This window comes from Zonotrichia leucophrys, chromosome 2 (genome assembly GCF_028769735.1).
Source record: "Zonotrichia leucophrys gambelii isolate GWCS_2022_RI chromosome 2, RI_Zleu_2.0, whole genome shotgun sequence".
In the NCBI taxonomy this organism is placed as follows: Eukaryota; Metazoa; Chordata; class Aves; order Passeriformes; family Passerellidae; genus Zonotrichia; species Zonotrichia leucophrys.
Window position 1 is genome coordinate 62,982,539 of NC_088171.1, and position 22,868 is coordinate 63,005,406.

Below are 22,868 nucleotides of genomic sequence, written 5' to 3' on the forward strand. Positions count from 1 at the left end.
CAACACTTCCAAGTGGAAAACAACCTGAGATGAGTTTTATATAAAGTAAGTGGGGCATTGCAGCACAAGGTATATTTAGGAAGAGGAGAAGGTTGTGAGTGTTCTGGTGCAGTTGTGAGAAGGTATCTCATAGGATGGGGAGAAAAAGAGAACAAACCCATTCTTGAAAATGAGGACAAACAAACAGAAATGACACTAAAACCCAGTGTTGGCTAGATGATGGCAAATCCAAATATTCCCTGACTCATAAGTTTTACTAAGTATTATTTCAGTGGGTTATTGATACACAGTTGTTTCACTGAGCAGGTATCCCATTCTTTTTTGCGTCCTCCTTGTCCTTGATCTGCTTGATCTCCTCTGCTCTCTGATTCTTCTGCTCATGTGTTTTGCAAAGACCCCTCATATTAGTTTTTCCAGTTTCCCAGTGCCCCCCTCCACAAACAATCTGAAACTTCACAGCACTAAGGGCCAAATGTCACTGTTCAGCCACCCAAAGGAGGCAGGACAATGCACAGCTGTTCTTGAAAACATTAAGGAAAGCAGAGGAGCCTTAGAGTCTGCTGTTGATGAAGTACCAACAGAGAGACTCCTATTTCTCTAACAGTTTCTTTTCCTCTAGCAAAAGCAGCCATCAGCAGCCTCTTTCTGAGGCTGCAGCCCCCCCAGGGCCCAGGCAGGTGGCTGTCCATGGCACCACACCATCCATGGCAGCAAAGGAGCCTTCTGAGCCCATGCCTAGCCCAAGCCTTGCTGTCATACACTGCCGCAGCAGAAAATCTTGTTCTCCAACTGCCTTTGGAACACTGCCTACTTGTAGAAGCACAAGAAAGCACAGAAGCTACCTTGGCTTGCATGCTGACTCCTGCTTCTTCTAAGGTTGCATTGAAGTTTAATCTCACTTGGACTGCATTGTGTGCACCAAAATAACTAACAGGTAGATCATCGTGGTATTTGTTTTGCGCATTTTGTAACCCAGTTGCCTCACACGCTTCTCAGAAGTACAAGACTCAACAAAGAATTTGCTTGGGAAAAAGAAAGGGTGAATCATGCTAGTTCTGCATAAACCTGTGCCAACAACACAGAATAACATACATGAAAGCATTTTCTGTTTTCAGTTTGTTACACATTGTCTTCAACATCTCACACCCTGTGCCAGTAAATAACACAAGACAGATGGACATAAGCTGCTGCTTGACATAAATAGCAGCAATCCCATTTATTGCTCACCTGGCTCTCACTGAGGCCCTGAAATGCTTAAGAGGAGGCAAAGAAAAGAGGAAAGACAAAACCAGAAAAAATTGGTGTGCAGGGTAAAGCCAACTCTGGTAATTTTTACTGACCCCTAAGACCATGTTTCTGCAACAGCAGTGCACTGGTTCCTCCTGTCACCACTGCCACCAGGGCAATCTTACCCCACCTGCTAAAACCTCACCTCCACGACTGCTTACAGGCTACAGACTCACATGGAGGTTTTCATGGGGCCCTTGGTATTTCCAGTGTTCCTGCCAGTCCTGCACTCCTCTCTAGCACTTCCAAAGGGTGGAGTGTGCTGTGCCAGACACCAGGGCAGTTCTAGCCCAGGGGACGCAAGGTGCACGTGATCACACCACTCACTGTCTCTCCCTGCTGCGTTCCCAGTTTCAGCCATGTTTTGAAAAGGCAGGAATCTCCTAGATACACACTTTCCAGACTGTCTAATGAGCACCAAAGCCCAGGCAACACCCAGTGTGCTGTGCAAAGGCAGGGTGGGGAGGGTGGCCCATCCATTCCTGGCACTGCCTCACCAGAGCACTCCAGAGCATTACCTGAGTGAGGCACTGTGAGAGTGCTCTGGGCAAAGAAGGAAGGAAAAGAGCAAACATTCAGGGACTTATATCAGAAGTAAGTATAATATTCAAAGTATTATTCTGTAAGTAGATCAATCAAGAAGTAATTAGTTAGTTTGCTTTGGACCCAGATGCACTAAAGTGCAATAAAATACTGTATTTTTTAACATTGTAATGGTGTGGACAGACACACTGTATAATTATTTCACATACATATGTGAGCACCATGACCACAATGGGGGCAAAAACCTGAGCAGCTGCACATCCAAGGAAGAGAAAATTGTAACAAAAGGTAAATGTAATGGCCTGCTAATAAGAAGGATATCCCCACCAAATATACAAGGATGAGTGGGAAGACAAGGAACAAGATGAGCAGTATCAGGAACAGATGAGACCCCCACTCCCCTTTTGGAAAAGGGATAAGTAAAGGTGACAAAGGGACCATAAAATAGTGGAGCTTGATCAGTACAGATGTTGCTGAATATCTATATGTAAAAGTGCGCACCACAGCATGGCACTCTGCAAAGATTTTATAGACACAGGAAATGAACTGAATAATGTAAAGTTCAGTCCTCTAAAACTTTCACAGAGAAAATATATCTCACATCTCTTCCCAGCCCTCTTCAGAGATCAGTCTTTCATTAAAAACTAATGTAAATCCAAACACAATGAAACCAAGTCATTGGGTACACTACAGCCATTTCCAAATTCTTGGGATGTGTAAATGTGTGCTTTATCTCACACTGCAGTGGAATCTTATGCCAAGTGCAACACATGTTGAAAAATACAAGGCTCATGCCTCTTCAGACCTGACTGAGCTACCAACTAAGATGGCAAGTATGTTCTGCAAGCCATCTGCTTTTTCTGCTGAGAAGAGAGAGAGTAAAAATGTTTACAGTTATTTGAAAAACTCCTGCCCTACTAGCAACATTCCACCAAAATGCAAACATACACATGCTAAAGCACAGTTTACTTACTTTGGCTAGAACACAGCTTTTATGGGGTATTTTGTTTACTGCAAGAGTTTCTAAGATGAAAAAAAATAGCTGTGCACAATTCTAAGTTGTCTGAATGCCTTGGTTTTACAGTCTACAAATGGAAAGGAAATATAACCTCACCCCCACAGATATCTAAATAGTAACAATTTCCAATTATTTCCACAGCCACAAATACTATGAAAAATAATCATCATTGGAGCATCACCATTACAGTTAGGAAGGAAAAAAAACCAAAAACCAGAAGACTTCACATGTAACAGAACAAAAAATTAACAAAAACAATGGTTTTAGCTTACTGGAGCAGAACCTGTTATTTTCATGTCAAGCCCTTTTCTATTTCAAGTTTAATACTGCTCCTGGATATATAAAATTACCCTTAGTGACAGAAGAATAAGCTATACAAGCTGAGAGCATTGCTAGCTGAAAAACTGCAAAACTGATTGGTGCTCAATCCCAGAGCTCGCAGTGGATATTCTTACCCCAAAATCTGTCTTAAGTGTAATGTGAAGGTATCTAGATGTCCTGGCATGGGTGAGGGGAAATTTAGGGCATGGCACACCAGTAGAGCTGCTGCAGGCTGTGCCCCAAGCAATCTCCCATGCAAGTCCTGACACTCCATGTCAAGCTGCTCCTGACAGTTTTTTGGAGTCTGCCCAAAAATGCAACTCATATGGCCTCCCAGAAACTGCTCTGGCATCAAGACAGAGAGCCATATAGCCAGGTTAAAAGTTTCCAGAGCCCTCATTGTTACAGGATGCAAGATCTACATGTCTGGGCATGCATCAGCCCAGGCATATCCATCGGGAGGACACTGGGACACAGGCAACAGTCAGACAAACGCTGGACTTGGGAGCACAAACACAATTGAGACATATTATGCCCATTGAAACAAATAGAGTGTGTCTAAAGGCTTCTCCCAGCTGCATTCAGGCTCACCTATGGGTGGCTCTAGGTTCAAAGTCGGCAAAGTTTGCACAAATGCCAAGTAACTGTGACTGCACCTTCCGTGACACTGTCACAGCACTGGAGCACCAAGCTCACAGGAGGCTCTTCCTGGTGCTGGCCAGGGAAGGAGTGTATGGCTGTGATGGCAGCTGTGGCACTGACAGGGGGCATGCAGGCACAACAACACTCCCTTTAGCCATCCCTGACCTCTCCCTTTGGCCAGTGCCCTGCTGGAGTGCAGAGTCCAGCTCTGCCTGGCACAGTCCACAGCAGCCCACGCTCCCCTGAGGGCTACTCTACCCAGCTAGCACTGAGGTTCATGTACCATTACTAAATCAGAGACACTGAGTTCTTGGCATAGGAGTGGGACCACTGTAAAAGCATCAACTTCTCCAATTTTCTGGGGTTTTTTTATTTAAAGCAATATTTTCATATCTACCTTCTAGGTTACATGAACTTCAAAGTTTTGTTACAAACTAAAATACAGAAATCTGTGGTGCAAGTCAGTATGGAAAACAAACTTCACGAAGTTCAGGTTGAAATGCATATTAACCAATCTTATCTTCATTTCTTGAAATACACAGCTAGATTCTCATCCTGTTTAAGCTACCCTGAATTCAGCATAAGTCAAGATATTCTCACCCTAGCTGGCTTCACAAATATCCAAATTTCTTCATGAATTCAAACAAGCAAGGGTAAAGCTTAAACATACTTGCTTGATGTTTATCCATAATTTTTTAAAAAATAAAATCACGTAAATTTATTCCAGAGTTTAAAATAAAACCAAACCAACACCCACCCCACCCCCCCAAAAAAAACCCAAAACAAGCAAACAAACAAGAAACAAACAAGGAAAAGCAGCACACCAACATCCTCTAGTGACTTCTGACCTGTTTTCAGGTCAGGTACTTTAGTTAGCATTAGTGAGGTACATCAAAGTCACTACCACCAGAGAAACAAGGTCCATTTTTCTGATGCTGACAAAGACTGGAAGAGTACTACTATCTGTAGGGCTTTTATCAGCTCATTCAACTTCTCCCTCTATCACTTCCATCAGCTTTATTTGATCTGAATTTGCAGGCCAAAAAGTCTTTACTGACTACTATATGCAATGCGTGACCTGAGCAACATCTCTGCAGCACAGAGGCAAAGGTTCAAAAGGCCACTTTTGTTTAGGTTTTCTGATTGCCCTTAAAAGTTACATAGAAGACTTTAAAGGTCCGTGAGAACTCAGAAAAGGATAGCAGGGAAACAAAAACTCACAGGTATTCTATGATATTTCAAGCTTTTACTTCAGAAAAAAGTAAATACTGAGATTGCATGCAAACTGTGTATGTTCTCCAACACTCAAACTGCATCTTATTTCCTTTTATTTATACTTTTTACTAGTGCTTGCGATGGGAACATATACTAGTTACAAATCATCAAAAGTAAAATGACAAGGGAAAACTTTTAAATAAGGCAAGACAGGCTAACACCAGATGCTCTTTAGAAAAGCACCCTGTGTCAGCACAGGTGTAACACATGCTTGTACAAGACAAGCAATCACATCTCACAGCTCTGTCCATCTTCCATTACCCTGCTTCTGTAATGTAAAGGCACTGATAGATCTTACCGCTGTACAAAAGACGCAGTTGCATTCCTGAAGAGTGGTCATCTTATCCCGGGAATATTCACAGAGACATAGCTTGCACGTCAGGAGAGGCTCCAGAGCTAACTCTCCAGCTTCTGACTCATCAGCTGTCATGGTGTCAGGACAAGCCTTCTCAGCAGAGTCCATTCAGTCATTAATAGTGCAACTCAGGCTGAAAAGAGAAATTGGCAGCTGAAACTTTGTACAAGCCATGCAGTCACTTCCATTGCTTTCAAAATTTACATCTCCGATCCATAAAAGTACCTGCACACCCAAATGTACTACTCAACATCTTGGAGCCAGTCTCAACTTCAGGCCATTCAAAATTTACAAAGAGACCTGAACTGGCTGAGTTCACTGAGAGCATTCACCTTGCTGGCACAAAGCACCTCAGGTGCTTAACATCAAAATAAAAAAAAAGCCAAACAAACACAAAACACACACAGATGAGGCATTACATATATATATATATATATATATATATATATATATATACATATGTATATCACTCTGCCTTTTCAAATGAGTTTCAGACTCATACTCCCACCCAAATGGAATCCTTCAGTCTTCACTGCACCCACACATTTTCAGTGAGTGTCTCCACTCCCACTTTCTATTCCAGTTGGTGGCTTGGAAACTCCCCTAGGCAGTGCAAGACAAGAACAGACTCCCACTTTCCAGGCAAGCACTTCAAATATTTAGTCTGTAATGCTGGTGGTGGCTACCATGAACTCCACCTTCTCGTCACTGAGACAGTGAACTGCCAAGAGGGATGGTGAAGGCATCTAACCCAGGAAAGGACTTCAGCTTGCATGTGCTACTTCACACAGGGCTGGAGCTTAAAATCAAATGAGTAAGAGCATTTTATGCACAGTACTCTTCTTTGCATTGCCTTAATGATGCCAAAAAGTAGCTTTTGTGCATCCCACTTCCCGGCATCCAGCTCTTCTATTTATTTCATAGACCTCTGAGGCATTTAACTGATGTTTGTGGACCAAGTGCTCTAGCACTTTGACAGAGAGATGCTCACCAAAGCCATGTTTTCACTACACATCACACCAGTGCTTGGGAATGAAATTTCTCTTCTTTGATGAGCAGCAGATGGAAATGCTATGTCTGCATGTAATGCTTTCTGGCCTAAGCATTTGAAAACACTGCACCGTAATCATAAAAAATCTCAAGACCCTCATTCTTACACAGAAACACTGAAAAAGCAATTAAAGAGAATATCCTTGTGCTTAAGCTGAAACAATGCAAAGCCTATTTGCAGATTTTACTCACCTCAGCACAGACAGTGGGGTTCACTACTATATTTAAGGCACAGAAAAATCTATCCACATCTCTAAGAAACTTGGCCCAGCTTCCACAGACCTCCTTCTGAATACACTTTGCTGATGGCAAGACAACCTTCACACATATTTTACAAGCAGAGACCTGATGGCCAGCTGTGCACAGCTGCTTGCAGCAGCACCAAGAGTGCAGCTCTACTAAATCTGAAGAGCTGCATCACAAATGAAGGCTGCATGAACATGAAACCAATCAAAACCTATTGATGTGCCTGTCAGACCTGACATCTCATGAGGGAAACCAGAGACTTGAGCCCTTTGGTCCTCTTCTGCTGGCCTCCCCTGCAGCCCTGAGCACACTTTGGGCAGGGCTGTCAGGTCTCATTTGGCAGCACGTCCCTGCTGCCATTCAGCGGCTGCCAGCGCGGCCAACGCAGCTGCAGACCATCAATGCATATGTAATGTACTGACTTGCAGTGCCTGCTGAATTCCTCCCTAGGGGGAGAATGATGGGGCTCATGGAGTTTGTGGAACCCTTCCCTGCAGCTCTCATCTCATAACCTTACTCACAGCTGAGCCCATCCCCAGGCCTGCCCCCAAAGCTTCATGCCCTGTGCTCCCACAATCTGCAGGAAGACACTTTATCCACAATAAATCTGGGTCAGAGGATCCTAAGCCCTTTTTAATTTTTACACATGGTAGTTTCCTAGACTATCCCGTCAGAGAAGCCATCAGATTTGTACCTTGGAATGTCTTTCTTGTAAACACACAGTTTCAAGAGATATGAGCATCATGGCCAAGATTCTGGCAACCAAACTCCTGACCACAAATCCAAAGCAAACTCTCTTTTTATGGCTTGCTATCACTAGCTCATAACATACACTACTCCCACACAATTCTTGTTGCAGTCCTGGGACCTGCTACCCTGATGCCCCTCACAATTTGCTCCGTACAAGTCCAGAGCTGGAGGTCCAGCATGGCCAAAAGGCTTAGAAGGAAGTCTCCCTCTGAGTCAGGAACTGCAACAATCTTCTGTAATTACTGCAGAAGGGTGGGAGGGAACACTGAGTCACTGGAAATGCTATGGCAGATCAAGAACTACCTGTTATTTAAACCCACGTGCTAGACATTATCTCAGTATTCAGGAGAACTGTAACACATTTACTCAGGTTGCTTTTCAACAGCAGCTGCATCTGTACAGGTGAGCTACTCACCCTCAATCTGCAGTGATCTGAGATTTCTACACAGTAAAAGGCAGCAAAGCTGAAAGGACAGATGCACAAAAGAACAGGTAGGAATATTTCAAGATGTGGGAATGGATATAAAATGGATACAACCATTTCAAAAGTCACTATTCTTCGTATAACTAAAAGGGTTATGACCCTGCATGCAGGCAGCATTAAGGCAGCTGTAGGAAGATTCAGGTGTGTGACTGAGTTTTAGGGCTAGAAGCTAATTTTAGATGGCCTAAATCCAGCACTCAGTGTGACAGTGAGGAACAGGCTCCTGACACACTCCTCTGTGCTAGTAGCAGCCTAATGCCACAGTGTGATGGCTGTAGGGACTCATTATGATATCCTATTGTCATTGATGATAACCCTTCTCCCTGAAGACTGTAGGTTAAATTCAGTTTTACTCCTTGTCCCTCCACATATTCACCCTTCCCTCACACCAAGATGCCAGAGCACAGCTGAGGCTCTCCGTAAAACAGGCAGAGCACCCTGTGGAAAACTCCAGCAGACAACACCAAGCAAGCCTGGCACAACAAAGGATCCACCCCCAGCCAGCCCAGGCTGGCTCAGCTCACTGCAGCCCCATTAACTCCATCAGAGTTCATCAAACAAAGACAACAGGATCAGAGAACACAGAGACAGCTCTGTGTCCTGCCTGCTCAGCTCTTGAAGGGAACACCATGGCTACCAGGAAGAGCGCTCCTCCCTGAGAGGTCCCTGGTCCCTGAGAGGCCAGCTTGTCCACAAGCAGCTCTCTGGGTCAGGCTGGCACAGGCAAAGCCATCCTGTTAGTACTGGACACCTGCCTCTCAAAGGGACCCAGCCCACACTGGTCCTTCCATCTGCCCATGAGAATTGGGACTTCTGCTACTGCTGCCAAGGGACCTGTTAGGGGAAGAGCTCAGGGTTACAGAGAAGGATAGCCCCATTCACCAGCAGCTGGGCTCTGAGATCAGGTCTGCAGGGGAGGTTCATTCTCATCATCATCACATCAGATGGTGATAACAGTATCTTCCTCCAGCTCCCAGCCTCTACTCCTCCTGTTCTTCCACAACACTTCAAAATGCGTTGTCCTCTCTCAGGATCTGCAACTATCTCCTCAACTTTATGAGCCCAGCAGAACTGACTCTTCCTGATTCGGCAGGGAAGCCGAAGTTCCACCTCAGCTGCTCTAAATTTTCATGGCTTTCACTTTGCTACAATTGTCCCACAGACTGTCATTACTTAATTACACATCCATCAGTCCTCTTTACAGAGGATTAAAATTCCTATTGTAATTGCAACTGAGTTGCCAATAGGTTAGATTGAAAATTAAGCACCTTGGGTGTATGTGTTGTGCACGAGAAGAGGGAGTCACTGAAAAATGAGTCAAGAACAAAAAGTAAAACATCATTCCGTGTTTAGTTATATGAACAAAAGTGATCAGAAATTAAAGTAAATTGAAAGTTTCTGGAAAACAATGGACACTCATATAAATACAACATATAGGTAAGCACTAAAATATTCTCTTTCATGCTTACAAACACAAATGATCTGTTTAGGAAAGCATCCCAAACAAAGCAAGAAATGTGTCACTGAAACTGTAGTGCAGCACCTCAACTCTGCAAAAAAATCTCCACTGAACAGCAGCACAGGCTCCATGAGACATCGTGTAATACGGACAAAGACTTCTTGAGGGCATTCTAATCCAGAGAAATATACTGGTGTGAATCCTGCACCAGCGTGAATCATGGCAAGGAAGGGTCAAACTGGCCCTGGCATGCGTCAACACTCAGGAACTCGGAAGATCCACTTTTTTGGTCTACTTCTATCAGCCACATACACACACGCAGATCATACCCCTTTCACATTGCACAGGATTTCCAGGAAATTGGACATCTTTCCTCAAATTGTATGCTGCGCAGCTCATAAGAACACTCATACTTTCCTGGCTGTGACCCTGACGGTGCTGATGGCATAGGACAAGGCAGGACCAGAAAGTCTGAACAAATGTGAGCGAGCTAGGGAGGGTCAGCCCTGTGGGGCGCAAACTGCACAGTCACCAGGACCACAGCTCGCCAAGCGCTCAGACCTGCCAATGCTTCCATTTCACTCATCTGCCTGCAGACACTTTCCCTTTGTCTCTGGGAGGTGACAAAGCTTTGTGCTTTCTTGTAGCACTGGAACATCTCAACACTGCCCATAAGCAAGAAAACATTAGAGTGTGCTCAAAGCAGAATGGGCTGAGAAGGGTAAGTACAAGCAGAAACACTAACACGAAAGACTGGAGCTTTTGAGTGAAGTACGAAAACCAGCAGAAAAGCACTGGAGGAAGGAATGCAGAACTTGTCTGCCTTCAGGGCCTCCTGACATTAGTGTGTCTGGTGTCTAACCTTGAAAATGACTTCCTAACAGCAAATATCTGTAATACCTGCTTCTAGACAGGTACCCATTGCAAATCCTGGCATTAGCATCCCAAAGTGGAAACTACTAATTCCCTGTGATGGGAGTGACAGAGCAGCTGGGTGAGTGAGTGTCTGGGAGACATCCAAAGCCAAGCCACTCCAGCTCCACAGAAGTATCAAAAATTGATGTAACCTACTGCTGAAACATTTCCTATAAGCACGAATTTTAAGGTAACATCCTTGTTACAGTCACACAAAGGCTCACTTGAGCCTGCTCAGCTGGTTCAAATCATGACTACTACCCAAGAACAAAAGTTACTCTGTATATGCAATAGAGAAAACAAGCCAGGCAGTCTCCTGAGCTGGACATTGTCGATATGCCTGCAACCAAGTCACTGTATTTAGCTAAAAAAAATGTGTCTGAATGTGACTTTCACCACTTAGAAAGATCACACAGAATTCATTAATGCCTCCTGCACTGAAGCTGGAAGAGAATGAATGGAGTATGTTTAGCACCACAAGTTATGCTTTCATTTTTCACATGCTGCATCCAATTGCAAAAAACCAGAGCTCTTGGAGAAGCTACTTCAAGTCCTCTGCTTACAAAAAATTCTGCTGAAGTTAGTGAAACTGCAATTAGAAGGAAGCCAAGAAATGCACAGGTATGAGACACATTGCTCCAGGAAACATTAATGGAACTAAAAGGGTCCTTAATGTGTTTTCCCCTGTGGGCTGGCACATCCATCCTGTGGGCAGGGTGAGACCTGAGAGGCCCCTCTGCCTCAGTACACCCATAAACCAGCACCCAGGCATGTGGACTTGCATAAACATGATGAGATTGAAAAAAGGTATAAGGATGCATGTGGGTCTAACACCTAGCACAGCAACCCTCCCTTTTACAAAAAAAGAAAAAAAAGAAAAAGAAAGAATTTACCATCAAACAAACTCACAGCATGGGTGCTACACTCCTATTTAGTGTACCAGGTATTTACTAAACCCTCTTGGAGACACATTTGCAAGCACTGCAAGTAATTCTTTCTCATGCCGTAGAGATTTTTCAAGTAATCCACCCATATGAAATTAATTCAGTGCCATACAAAAACCTGGTTTGACATTGTTCACTCAGGATTCTGTTGTTTCCTGTAACCAAGGCTCCCTCCTTAAAAAACAAAACAGAAAAAGAAAACTACCTGAAAAACATGAGTGTTCAAAACCAATGCTAAAAATCAGGTCCTTGGGGAAAAAGAGTAATTACAGAAAGATTTAAAACATGTAACAGAGTGGTAGTAAGATAATGGGGTCAAATTACAAGATATAAACTGAGCTATGAAATTAGGACTTGTGAAGACAGCTGTCACAAACCCACATTTCTATCAATTTCAGTGAAATGCCATCATTACCACTTTTGGTTACAAGTTCTTAGCTGTCCCAACTCTCTCAAGACAATGTCATTCAAAATTCATTACTAAGGCAGATTTTTTAAACTCAGCATCTCTGCTCAGAGGATTAGTCTGAGTCAAGTGCACTACAGCTTCTGTGGTCTTACACACAGACCACTAACCCTTGGTGCAATAATTTCTCCGCTGCCTACACAGAGCTACCTACCCAGCCCATACAGCATTACTTATCAGGCAGCAATCCAGTTAGGCTGTCAAACATATGATTAAAGCCACAATTTTAAAAAGCCTTCATCTTCAAGAATGACATTTAATCATATGTTTAAGTGCTCCTGTGTATCAAAGCCTGAATGTTCTGCTTTATTTAAATGAGGTTATTAAGAAGTTAAACAAGTACTTAAATTTTCTGAAATCACAGTCTCAAAAAAAGCAGCCAGATCCACAAATAGAAGGTCTCATTTTAAATACATTTTTAATATATTCAAAATTACTGTATTACATCTGAGCCTAAAAACAGCAAGCAGTTGATTACATGCATGTTCAAGAAGAACCCATTTCTGGATTACCATAATATGCTACCAAGCCGAAGCATTAGAGAGAATAAAAGCATTTCAATATCTGTTCTCTTTGAGCGAGGCTTAAGAAAAGTCAGACGTATAATATTTCATGACAGCTTTCTATACTGTAAAATTTTTATTGTCAGAAAACTTGTTTAAAGGACAAGCAGCCTAAGTAAATGTGCTGGTACATGAGAACACACCAAAGGCAATCTCTCTCACTTGTTTTCCTTGGAATGCCTGGAAAAAAACCCAAAACCTTGAGCTGCTGAGCTGCTGTTCAAGAAGCAGTAGCTATATGGAGTATTTTCATATCAAACTAGCAACCAAAAAATAAATATATGAAATACTTCTAAAGGAATGCAATGAGTAGAAAGCCTCTTGCACAAAAAAAAAAAAAAAATTAAGGGAGTTAAGGGACTGACTATAGTAATTCAGAATATGATCTGGATTTCTGCCAAGAATTTTTATACCAGCACTTTAGGATATTTAAAATACATATTGAACAGCTTCCCAAATATCACATATATTCAATCATTCCAAAACATTCTAATAAACCAGAACACCACTAGGATACATGCACATCAGTCTCCACAAAGCTTTGAGAATACACTTATTGGATAACTTCTGTACTGTACTGCAATACTGTGAGGTATGAATAACTCTGAACATTTAGAACACCAGTTCTTCACAGCAACTTCTTGTGAGCCTATGTCAATGTCCTCAGGGAGGTGGGGTTTTTTGCAAGAAGACCATGGATATTAACTGAATAGAGCAAAATATGTACTTTTTTTCTGAAACAGATGTGACTGCAGTTGTGGGAATCCTCTATAGATTTCCTTGCAATACTGCTTGAGAACAGGTAAGAGGGAAAAAAATGGGAATTTCCCCCTTCCACTCTTAAAAAGCAGGAGAGTTCAAGAACAGGGTATCTACAAGATAATGGTGAAATAAATGCTGCTACTCACAGCTGAAGGGAGCTAGGAAAAGCACTTTTGGATCACTTAAAGATAAAAACATGTCAGTTAAAAGAGAAATAATTCAGCCTGTTATTAAACTGAAAGGCATAATCAAAACATGGTATTTGACTTGTTGCAATACTGACAGGAGCCACACAATGGCAATACTCATGGAGTCCATGAGGATGGGAGCAAGCCATTCTGCATGGGATGAGGTCAGACCATATTGCAGAAGCCACCACTTTCACTCAGTTCTGTGCTTGAAACCAGCACATATCCAAGTTCAGGACACAGCTCAATCAACACTGGCAGGCTGGAAAGCCACAGCTTCCTGCACCAGATCTCCTGGATGTGAGTGCTGGGCAGGCCTGTGGGTTTCCATCTCAGGGTGACCCAGATGTATCAGGCTTACTGTGCCTTACTGAGCAGTGGGATGGTGCTGGCCCCAGACACAGGCTTATGGTGACCCCCTGGTCCTGCAGGAGGTCAACAGCAGGATTCTCCTAAGGTTTTATGTTCATCCTGGTCACAGTGCTCAGCAAAGCTGATCAGCACAAAATGCAGTGAAACAAAATGCAGTCAGAGAAGAGAACTAGAGTGGTTTTGGCATCAAACATTTCCAACTATTTCCAAAACATGTTCAAACAACAAAATTATACCAAGTGGAAACCCAAGTACTGGTTACCAGGTCTGAGATTAAAATCTAAAGCTTTTCTAAATAACATCCCCTGTTCTTAATGACACAATGCAACATATGCTAATGCTAAGCTACAAGGAATTTCCACCCAAACTAGTTTGGTGTACTTTACTTTTAACATCCTGTTGACAAGAGGTAATATACCACTATTAAATAAAAACACATTCCTCAAAATGACAAATGACAGATCTTCCTTTCAGACCACATGAAGGCTTTTGGTAACTGTGGAATTTACTAAGTAAAAGGAATTGACCTTTTGGGAGGTCAAATCGGCTGATAACTTGGCTAGCTGTCTTTGCTAAGACAGAAATAGAAAGTCAGATGTAACAATTTGCCTTTGACACAGAAAAAAATGTTTATTTTTGTTAATCAGATAACAAAACCTTGGGATATGCTAAATCTCTAAATGTCTACAGTTTAATAGGGTGCGTTCAGAAGACATTTGCAACACTAGTCTGTTCTAACATAAAAGATTTTTAGGAGAGACTTGTAAACACACATTGTTAAAGAGAAAGCAATGGAAAAGCAGTGGAAAACAGAGGGACCAGCTCCATGTGACTCTAGTTTGCACTCTTCTTCTAACAAGAAACTAACTGGACTCTTGGGTCCCCTGGCTGGAGACTGCCAAAGCTGTGCCTGGAGCAAGCAGTGTCCCAACTGCAAGGCAAGCAGGTTAAGGCAAATAGAAATGTGACACAAAGCCAGGCCTCCAAAGGGCCAGCAAGAACCTTACTGGCATCAGGAGGAGAATGCAGAGTATGCCAGAAGCCAAAGGAACAACTCAACTGATAGGAACAATGAACCTGATCCTTCACTGAATTCTGCAAAATGTACTGAAAGTCAACTATTGGGAAAAAAATTACCATGTGTTTGTTTTAAGAAGGGATGACCTGAGAATTTTTCTTTCAGTGCTTGCAATAAGATGATACCTTTAACATATCTGTCCATATAGTTTTGTTAAGCCACAGAAAGTGCAAACTTGCAAGAATATGGCCCTACAGAGTTTTTTCACTGCAAGCATTGAAAAGCACTTTTAACAACTTTAGATTTACATCAACAGAAATAACAGAATAAGTTGATTTTCCTCCTATAACAATTTTTGTGTGACTGCTCAGTGAACAAAACTAATACATATAATATTTTACTCTGCCTCTATCTAATCTTACAGCCAAATACACTGCTGATTATTATACAATAAATATGCTATTTGAGGTAACCAAAATAAAATAATTGAAACATTGAAAACTGCCCTTGACTCAAATGTATCTCAGTGACTTAGAAAGCTTACCCAGTGGTAACTTTCAAGTCTTAGCTACAAGGACAGTCAGTGAATCAAAGACTGGAAGTCAAATCTGAGGATTAGACCTTGGGAAAGTCACTATCTCTGACATAAGCCTTTGCCATTAAGAAAACAACATGAACAGCTACTGACTATGCTGAAATTTGCAAGAAACAATAGTAGAGGTTTGGACCCGGACATGAGGCTGTTTTGAAACTAAACATATTTATTACTACTGCTTTCATGACTGGTAGTTAAACTAGTCAGAGTCTATCCCTAAACCACTCCTCTGCCAGCTCCTCAACAAGTGCTTCCAAAGGCAACCGGAGATGAGGAAAGGACAAGTTCCAGCTCTGACCTGATCTGCAGAGGCAAAAAAGGAGAAGTAAACACCAGTAGCAGTCCCCTGACTTTGTATCTCTCTGCTTGTCCTCTCGGTATTCACATTGCATCTCCCTCTTTCCCAGCCCGCACATGGGAAAAGGTAAGAGCCCAGCACGCTGGGAGACAGATCCTGGGAGGAATTCTGCTGCAGGCAATTCCTTCCATATTGCCTACTGCTCCAGTGTGGAGGAGCCCCATGTGCCCAGGCTTTGAATTCGGGGCACCTCTAACCTCTGACAGACCTCACGTACATGCTACTGAACAGATGTGAACTATGCTGGAATACCTTCAACTACACTATTAGTCTTACACTCTTGACAGACTTTAACAGACATGTATTTTTAAAACAACTGTATATTCCCATTTTTATAAATAAACATTTTTAACACATTTTCTATTTTGCTCTGCATTTTATTAACAGTGTAAGACAAATACAACATTTGCTTAAACCTAAGTAAAAACGCTGTTTGGCTGAAGACACTGTCTATCACACAACACAACGTTGTCTCATTGCTGCCCTGCCCTCTCCCACCCTATTTTCTACATCCACCTTCGGTCTCTGTGCTTCAGGCTCCAAGCATTCACAAGAAGATTTCTGCCTGTACTGTGCCAAGCACAGGAAACACAGTTAGTTTCTCAGGGGCTTGATGCAATACTCAGAAATCCAGATGTTAGTATAAGACATGTAATAAACCAGACGTGTCCATCAAACGCAGTAAGAGGTTTGCATTCATCACTCCCTCACTCCAGCTCCAAATTTCAACATTCATTGCAGAAATAATTACAAGGGAGAACAGCAACCTGTAAACACATGAGATTTCAGCCTCAAGTGCCTCAGCCTCTGCTAACAATTGGCTAGTCTCTACATGATCTTAGCCATGCAGTCCAAGTCCTGCCAAGGGGAGTGTTTCCAAAGGAGTGCTTTTCAATGAACCTGTGCATTATGTGTGCAAAGATAAGCAACTGGGAGCTTATCTTTGTTAGAAGCTGCCCCACCTCCCAAACTCTCAGAAAAATGAGTAAGTAGAGCTGAAAAGAGCTCATAGACTTGTTACATTATAGGATTACAGTCTTACACAAAACTTTCTAGAAACTTTCTGCTAGCTGGTCTTTTAATTATGACCATGACAACTAATGCCCATAGGCAAAATAGGCATTTTGTCCTCGTTGTAGTGGAATTTGGAGAAAAGACAAGAATTCCTGACTTTTTTCTACTCTTCACAAGTGTATGTTTCCTTAATTTGTTGGTCCTTCCTCCCAAAATGCGATAAGCAAAGTTAACAAGGGGCTTGAAATTGCTTAAGCCATGCACATTGCTTGGGTATTTGCAACAAAAACATTGACCAACACTAAAAATACACATCCTCATAGTAGTATTGTCTAAATTATGTACATGTATGTGGCTTCTACTTCACCCCTGGCAAAGGGCATGATTGCCTTTCCCACAGATTTTCTGTGGAAACTGTGATGAAGAATCTCCACCACTGAAACCATCAGGGCAACTGTGGAGAGGTCAAGAGGGTGCAAGATTGCATCTTCTCCATTGTGCAAAATTTCAGCAAGCAAGTTATTGCTGGCCCTGTGGATGTTATCTTAGCCCTAAAATGGGCAAACCCCATGGGGAAGAGTTCCAGTATCAGTGGTTGGCAGAGCGCCCGCTGCTGTGAAAAATGTTCCAGTGCCTGCAGTGGTAAACAGCCCACAGGATCAGCTCCATTTCCCCAATGACTACAGCACTGTAACCTTCTTTTTTTTGTTAAAGGGGGGGGGTGGGGAGACTGGCTTGTTTTCCTTCATCATCTCCCCACCTCCATCAGAATGCTTCAAAAATTAATCACAGGCAGAACATATGAACTCTCCCATCTACTGCTCAGACATAACCAGTGCCAGCCTGTGTGTCATTGCTTCTACTTAATTCTGGAATTTTCTTTGCATGCAAAGGATTAGCCTGGATGCGAGTTGTCATGAAATGTGTTTTTCCTTCTATGTACATAGGGATTTAGAGTGTGCAATTTTGAACTCTTTGCAGCTATATATGCACACATGTGCAAAGAAATCTCCCCTACGCCACAGCAACATACAGCACTAAGAGTGTAAGCAGAGGTAGCCTCCAATTAATCGTTTCAGTCCCCAAAAACAGATACAGCTCTTCTGTGCCCATGATTTTTCCTTTTGCAAATATATAGAACACATCAATGTTTTCAGACCTGTAAGTTTTGTTCCTGTCTATCTGAAAATTCAACATGAATTCAATATCATCAAAGCCTCTGTCAGATACCCAGACAACATCCACTCCTTGAGTAATGACTCATGTCTTATGCTTTCCATCCTCTCCCCATTTCTACAACAAAGCAAAAGGCAGAAAAGCTTGCAACAGACACAAATACTGACAGTCTCAATTAAAGGGCAGAAGCATGAGCATGACAGTAAAATGGTAATTTTTCCTTCTAATAAAAAGTGATTCTGTATTCTGTCTCCTAACCAGCATCTGGACAAACTAGAGAAATGGGTGCATAAGAACTAAATGGTTCAGCAAGTCCAAGTGCAAAGTGCTGCACCTGGGTCAGGGCAATCCCAGACATGGGTACAGAATGTGAGAAGAACTCATTGAGAGCTGCTCTGCCAAAAAGGACTTGGTGGTTCTCATGGATGAAAACTTGGACATGAGTCAACAGCATCAGTGCGTGCAGTCCAAAATGCCAACCACACCCTCGGCTGCACCAAAAGCAAAGCAGACAGGAGACCAAGGGAGGGGATTCTGCCACTCTACTCTGCTGACACCCCACCTGGAATTCTGAATCCAGCCCTGTGGTCCTCAGCATAGGAAGTACAATGGCCCTGTTTAGAGCATATCTAGAAAAGGGCAACAAAGATGATCAGAGGGCTGGAACAACTCTCCTCCAAAGACAGGCTGAGAGCTGTGATTGTTCCACCTGGAGAAGGGAAGGCTCCAGGAACACATCAGTGTAGCCTTCCAGTAGCTAAAGTGGGTCTATAAAAAAGGAAAAGCAATTTTTACACAGGCAGATAGTGATCAAACAAGCGGAATGTTTTTAAACTAGAAGAGGGGAGATCTACATTAGGTGTTAGGAGTAAATTCTTTCCTCAGAAGGATAGTGAGACACCAGAACAGACTGCCTAGAGAAGCTGTGGGATGTCTCCTCCTTGGAAGGCCAGGTTGGACAGAACTATTAACAACCTGGTCTAGTGGAAGGTGTCCCTGACCATGGCAGGTAGGCTGGAACTAGATGGTCATCAAAGCCCTTTTCAACCCAAGCCATTCCATGATTCTACGCTCTCTTGTCTCTCCTCGCAACAAAAAGCACATATAACAAATACCCCTGATGGCTGTGCCTGCAACAGGCTCGGCAAATACACAGGAAGAAACTCCATGCAGGGAATTTGTTCTAATGTGCATGGACCCAAAAGTGTGACCCAGATTCATGTGTCCCAAATCATTGTGCCTGCTGCTGGCAGGCTTTGGGACTCCAAAGAGATATTGACTCCAGAGAGATACTGACTCACTCAGAAGGAGCAAGGATGCTAAGTTAGCCCAAATTCAACCAAAGCTGGAACTGCGCTTGCAGGAAGCAAGGACACTCAAAGCACAAGGTACATTGGTGACCTTTCTAACTACATATTATAGGTTTTCCCTTGCAGGCTGAGCAGATTCCCCTAAAAATACAGAAAAAAAACCCACCCAGATCTCGGGTAACTAATGACATTTTTTCATTATTACAATAGAGTAAAAGAAACTAAAAATGAGCAACACATATGTCATTGTGCACAAGTACCAATACATACAAAGAGATCTAGGAAACTTCAAAAAAAAGTGGTTTTTTACATAGCTGCATTTTTATTTGAAAGTATGTTTGCAATGCAATTAACCTAGTTATGCTCTGGAGCCTAAAAATTTATACTTGGCACCTCTGTTCCTCCTGGAAGACTAGGAGTTGGAAAAGTTCTACTTCAGCAGGAAGGGAAGGATAAGGACCTTTGTAACTTGAGATTTTTTACTTTTTTTTAGTGTTTTAGTATCTCCTAGCAGTGACCTACTTTATGAATGTAAAGCCCACTCAGTTCCCACTAAGCCAAAACTATTTAGAAGAGACACAGAACGATTACTGAACACTATTTTCTTACTGATCAGCACAAAGTTATTTGGCACAAGCATCTCTGTAAATGTTTGTCCAAGACTAGGTAAATTTGCAGTGTACGATGGCCCTCAGACCTGTGCTTCTGTCAAGTGAGAAGGCTCATAGTCTAGCACTGCAGCTCAGCTATGCTTCAGCAGAAATACAGAATGCTAGAGGCTGAGCTTAATATCACTGCTGTCTTTCCCTTTGGATCTGTTCTTTCTGGTTTTCTTCAATGTTTCCTTTTGCAAACCAAAAGAAGATTGGTTTTCAAATGGAATGAATGTAAGGGCAAAGAAGACAATTTGTGAAGTGCATTATACTGGGCTCCGCTTTGGCATGGAGAAGAGGAAGAAAAGGGAAACGTACCCAGCTCTGGGCAAGTACCAGAGGAAAAGCACAGCTCCAGAATCACTTTCAGCCTCACAAAGCTGAAGGCAAAGTCTGCTTTAGGATATGCAAGGAGGTCTGATGGACTCAGCTCACGGCGACACTGGCAGCCTGCCACAGTATTTTGTTCACGTGTGCCTGAGATATCCATGGGCCCAGAGCTGTAATTATGGTCTCAGATGTCACAGTACTACTAGCCCAGGAGATATTTATGGATCTGATACGTACAACCTATAGGCACTGTGAAGTTACAAGCACTTTGAAGAAAACTCCCCACTCCAGAAGAGGGACAGCAAGTCTGTAGCAGTTCTTTCAAGCTACATCAAAGCAACACACTCCACTGGGTCTCAGTCACTGAAAGGTCTGAACAGGGTGAACTGCAGGCACAGGGCTCAGGCTCACACCACAGATGATATCAGAGGCATACTAATGAGCTGGGAACCAGGTTAAGCATTAGCACTGCTTGTTTCCCTACAGAGGGGTTTGCTGATTCTCACAGTTGCATTTTAAACTCACAATAATAACATGGACAAGTATGTGCACAACAATATGGACACTCTACCAAAAGGGAAAGGGCAGACAATCACTTCCACACTGTTTATTTCTATAAAACTTATGAAGCATTTAGAGAATAGAGTGCAATCAAAAAACCTAGCTAGAAAGAAAAAACTCCATATTGTTTGCTATTTATACTGCTAACTTTTGCCCCAAGGCATACTACCACACAAACAGAATCACCAAAATGTCAAATCTGTGGGAAAGAAGCCCACAACCACCAGTGAGATGCATGCAGAATGGGGAGCAGAAACTATTCCAGGTTGCCAAATGCTAGTTCCACATGAAGCCTAGGGAGGTTTCTGTGTCCTGACGTGAGCAGACAGGACTTTGTGTGAAATACCCTTATCAGCCAGTAAGATGCACGGGAGAAAAGGAGTTTGATTGTCATCACACTTGCTTGGCTCTGGAGTAGCTGTGGTTTATTTTGAAAGAATACCTCCACTTTACTACAGCTTTAGACACTCTGCAAACATACACTTCTCAATCCATAATCTAAAGCATTACTTTCAGCAGCATAACTGCAGCCATGCAGCCTTATCAATGTGCAGTTCTTTCTCCAAAATAGCTTATGTTCACTGATGGAAGCGTTTCAGCCACTTTCATGTTAAAGCAACAACCCAGACACCCACTCACATTCAGGCACAGACAAGTCCTATACAGAACACGCATCAGGACAATGTGCTTGTTTTGAAAAATATTTAAAACAAGATTTTGAAACTTCTGTTTTCATAAATATTGGAATCCCAAACACAGTGCCTGCCCTTAACCGAGACCGCTTGCCCTTCAGGCTGAGGGCAGCCAAACATATCAGATTGCTCTGCCTGCTCACAGGCACATGGAAAGTTGCATGGGGGTATTTTCAGTCACAGCTTGTTTATCTCTGCTAAAATTTACTTCTTTAAAGCATTCAGTGTCTGTTGCCCAAGAGGATTCGAAGGCACCCTGCAATGCTTTCTTTACTATGGTAATTCTAAATATTTTACAACTTACAGTGCTCTCTGAAGGAAGACATTCGATATTGCTGCATGCAGTTAGGAAAGCAAAGTGCTTTTGTATTACAGAAAATACAGAGCTTTAAAATAAACTAGACTGAAATATCTTTATTACTAAAGCAGCTTTGTACTGAGAAAGCAGGGCAAACATTCCAGTAAATGCAGTTGTCTATTCTCAGCATCAAAAAAAAATTTAAATGCAAACTAGAAAACTAAAGTATGGCAGATTTTGTATGTGCTTACATAAACGACATAACCCTAAACCCTGATCAGATTAGAAGTGTACATTAACACGGATTAGAAGTTAACACATGCACAATACAGATGAATGTCTTTTTTCCTTCCTGATACCAGCTGCATGAAACTGGCAGAAGAAATGCCTTTAAACCAGGAGGAAGTATCAGCATTTTAAACTCAGGCTTCCTCCAGCTTAATCAGGTATTTTTTTGGTATGAAAGTTCCTCTATTTAAACTACATCATAAGCCATTTTAGCAACTGCCTTTCACACAGACATATCCTAATTCTGCAGCATTTTCAAACACTTCACATAGATATTTCTCCAAAAGTTACACTGACAAAAGTCATTTCACCCTTTTGGGAAGTACTTGACGTCTATTTATTTTCAGCCTTTTAACAGTCAGGACACCAAGGTTTCCTTCTGCCTCAGCTCTAAGCACCACATAGTTTGATTTTAGCCAAACCACAAATAACATTTATTTTAGCTATTTAATCATTCTAGTCCTTACCTTGGGGGGAGGGGGGGGAAGGAGAAAAAAAGAAAAAAAAGCCTTTTCCATTTTCTTCCATTAGAAGCAAATGCTGGCTTTCTGTTCTTTGCAGGTATCCTAAAACAGACAGAAAGCTGCATTCCAACATACCTTGAAAGGAGAGCAGCGCTCAGTGCCAGCTGTGTGACTTTTCAGCGGCTGCACTCAGACTCGGGCATTCCCAAGGAACCACGATGCCACCGAGCCGCGCAGCTCGCAGCGAGGAGCGCAGCCGATCGCTCTCACACGCCCTTCCTCGTCCCTGGCTCTCTGACAGCCGAACGCTTGTACGGGCTGCAGCAGGGCTCGTCTGCCAGCCCCTGTGCCACTGCGAGAAACCATCCCCTCCCTGCTGTTAAGTGCGTGCTGCCATTATATCTCACCCGCGCCTCACAGCCCGCATGCAGCGGCTGTGGGAAAGCCGCATTTATTTGTACAGGAAGCGTG

The 22,868-nt window shown here is 42.6% G+C and overlaps 1 protein-coding gene across 4 annotated transcripts in view; it reads right to left on the reverse strand.

The window, feature by feature from the left end:
* The window catches only part of RNF144B (ring finger protein 144B), an 87,459-nt gene that overhangs the window by 27,389 nt on the left and 37,202 nt on the right, over window positions 1-22,868 (reverse strand). For 3 of the 4 annotated variants that reach the window (XM_064705198.1, XM_064705199.1, XM_064705200.1), the window contains one exon: window positions 5,385-5,574. In XM_064705198.1, the coding sequence (XP_064561268.1) occupies window positions 5,385-5,549 (165 nt within the window). In that variant the 5' untranslated portion in view covers window positions 5,550-5,574. Of the gene's footprint in view, window positions 1-5,384; window positions 5,575-22,532; window positions 22,866-22,868 lie in introns of those variants that run through there. The other variant, XM_064705197.1, reaches the window with a different exon arrangement.